Source organism: Eurypyga helias, unplaced genomic scaffold (genome assembly GCF_000690775.1).
Source record: "Eurypyga helias isolate BGI_N326 unplaced genomic scaffold, ASM69077v1 scaffold24109, whole genome shotgun sequence".
Lineage (NCBI taxonomy): Eukaryota > Metazoa > Chordata > Aves > Eurypygiformes > Eurypygidae > Eurypyga > Eurypyga helias.
In genome coordinates this window covers 4262-6367 of record NW_010270437.1, presented here as the reverse complement: position 1 = coordinate 6367, position 2106 = coordinate 4262, and the positions used below count along the sequence as shown (strand labels likewise).

At 46.3% G+C, this 2106-nt stretch overlaps 1 protein-coding gene across 1 annotated transcript in view; it reads left to right on the top strand.

The window, feature by feature from the left end:
• Positions 1 to 259: 259 nt before the first annotated feature.
• Positions 260 to 2106, top strand: part of PLA2G12A (phospholipase A2, group XIIA) — a gene marked incomplete at its 5' end in the record, with an annotated part of 2660 nt that continues 813 nt past the window's right edge. Inside the window, 2 exons of the mRNA XM_010158454.1 lie at positions 260 to 336; positions 1245 to 1410. Coding sequence (XP_010156756.1) covers positions 260 to 336; positions 1245 to 1410 — 243 coding nt within the window. The remainder of the gene's footprint in view (positions 337 to 1244; positions 1411 to 2106) is intronic.

Below are 2106 nucleotides of genomic sequence, written 5' to 3'. Positions count from 1 at the left end.
TTTCTTTAACTTGGGACACCAACATTAACCCTTGCTCAGGTGTCTTGTCCCTGTTTCTTTACAAAATGCTTAGTACCCCTAAGTTGTGATTCGGTAAGAATTGTTGATATTCAAGTGCCTGAATTAAGGTAAAGATACCTGATTAAGGTAAAGATATAAGAGATACTGCCTTGAGCCCAACAGATGCCTCTGGTGAGTTTTGACAGTACTGAAATTCTGTGCAAAAAATCTGTCAGGCATGATAAATTCCCTTTTTCAGGATCCAAGCCCTTTCCTCGCTACGGATATAAACCCTCACCACCAAATGGTTGCGGATCCCCTCTGTTTGGAGTCCAGGTCAGTGTTTTCATTCTGGGGTTTCTGTGTGTCATTCGTACATCAGCTTTCCTGGCTGTGGGTGGGATTTTTCCCGCCCCCATTCTAAGGATGAGACAGCATCCACTTGCAAAGTCCCTGCTTTTGTCAGGTCCAGCACTTGCCTTGGTAAAAACACCTGGAAAACAGTATTCTAAACAAACATCATTGACATAAAATGTTACAGGGATAAAAGAGGAGGAGGATGATTAATTTTTTTAACCGTGCTTTGTTCTCACGATCTTGAAAGGGCGGAATAACCCCAACTGCAGCCCTGCGGGAGCGGAGGGCTTGGCTCTGACTCTCGCTGTCCTTACTGACGCGAGTCCCTTTTCCTTGGGCACTTTCTCTTTTTTCCACCACCCTGGAGCGTAGGCTGGGGCTGGGTGTGGGGTTGGGAGGGGACACAGCTGGAGCAGCTGACCTGGCTTAGCCAGGGGGGTATTCCATCCTACGGAGAGTCATGCTCTGCAATAAATCTGGAGTAGGGGAAGAAGGAGGGGGGTGGGTTTGGCTTCCAAGGTGGCTGTTGCTCAGAGGCTGGCTGGGCATCTCTCTGCCTGAGGGATGTGGGGAATGATTGCTTTGGCTCTGCTGATTTTGGGGCATTTTCCCCCTCTTTCATTCACCTATAAAACTGTCTTTATCTTGACCCACAAGTTTTCTTGCTGTTGCTCTTCTCTCCGTGCCATGGAAAGGGGGGTGAGCGAGCAGCTCTGTGGGTGCGTGGCTACTGGCCAGGGCCAAACCACCCCAGCGAACTGGAGGTGAACAGCAAAACCCAGACGTGACAGCTGGATTGATGGCTTTAGTTTTTAATTTCTGACCGTCACTGTCTGTATCTTTCTTAACTGGAATACCAATGGAGTGGGGGGGGGATTTCTTCACAGTTTGACATCGGGATCCCTTCGATGACAAAGTGCTGCAACCACCACGACAGATGCTACGATACTTGCGGCAATAAAAAGAATGACTGCGATGAGCAGTTTCAGTCCTGCCTCTCCAAAATCTGCAGAGATGTGCAGAAAACCCTTGGAATCTCAGAGAGTGTCCAGGGTAAGTGTGAAAAAGCCGTTTTTCCTTCTTTTCCACAGTTTTGCTTATTTCGCAGGCTTTGTGCAGCACAGTAGTGGCACATTGTCTTAGGGTGATGCTGTTGCTGAGAGATGCCTTGTTCTGTCCCTCTGTCCCCAGACACTGGTATAGCAGAGTAATAACAAGGCCTAGGGAAATAATCAGGGTTAAAACTGACCTCGAGGGGGAAAATTAGTGCTTCCCATTTAGGGATATGGATGTGGGAACACAGCTTGATCAAAATGCATGTGTAATTCTTACATTTACGTTAGGGTAGGTGAATATTCACTGTTCTGCTGGGTGATTTCTGAATGTCTGCCATGTGTGATCGCTAGTAAACTGTAGGAAAACACTGAATTGTGTTTCTTTAGGAAGCAAGATACTAGAATAAAACCGTGGAAGTAGATAATGCTCTCCCTTAGTGAATCAGTTTTAGGTTTTTCAGTAACAGGCCATACCATGCTCCTCGTTGTTTAGGTGAATATTCACTGTTCTGCTGGGTGATTTCTGAATGTCTGCCATGTGTGATCGCTAGTAAACTGTAGGAAAACACTGAATTGTGTTTCTTTAGGAAGCAAGATACTAGAATAAAACCGTGGAAGTAGATAATGCTCTCCCTTAGTGAATCAGTTTTAGGTTTTTCAGTAACAGGCCATACCATGCTCCTCGTTGTTGGCC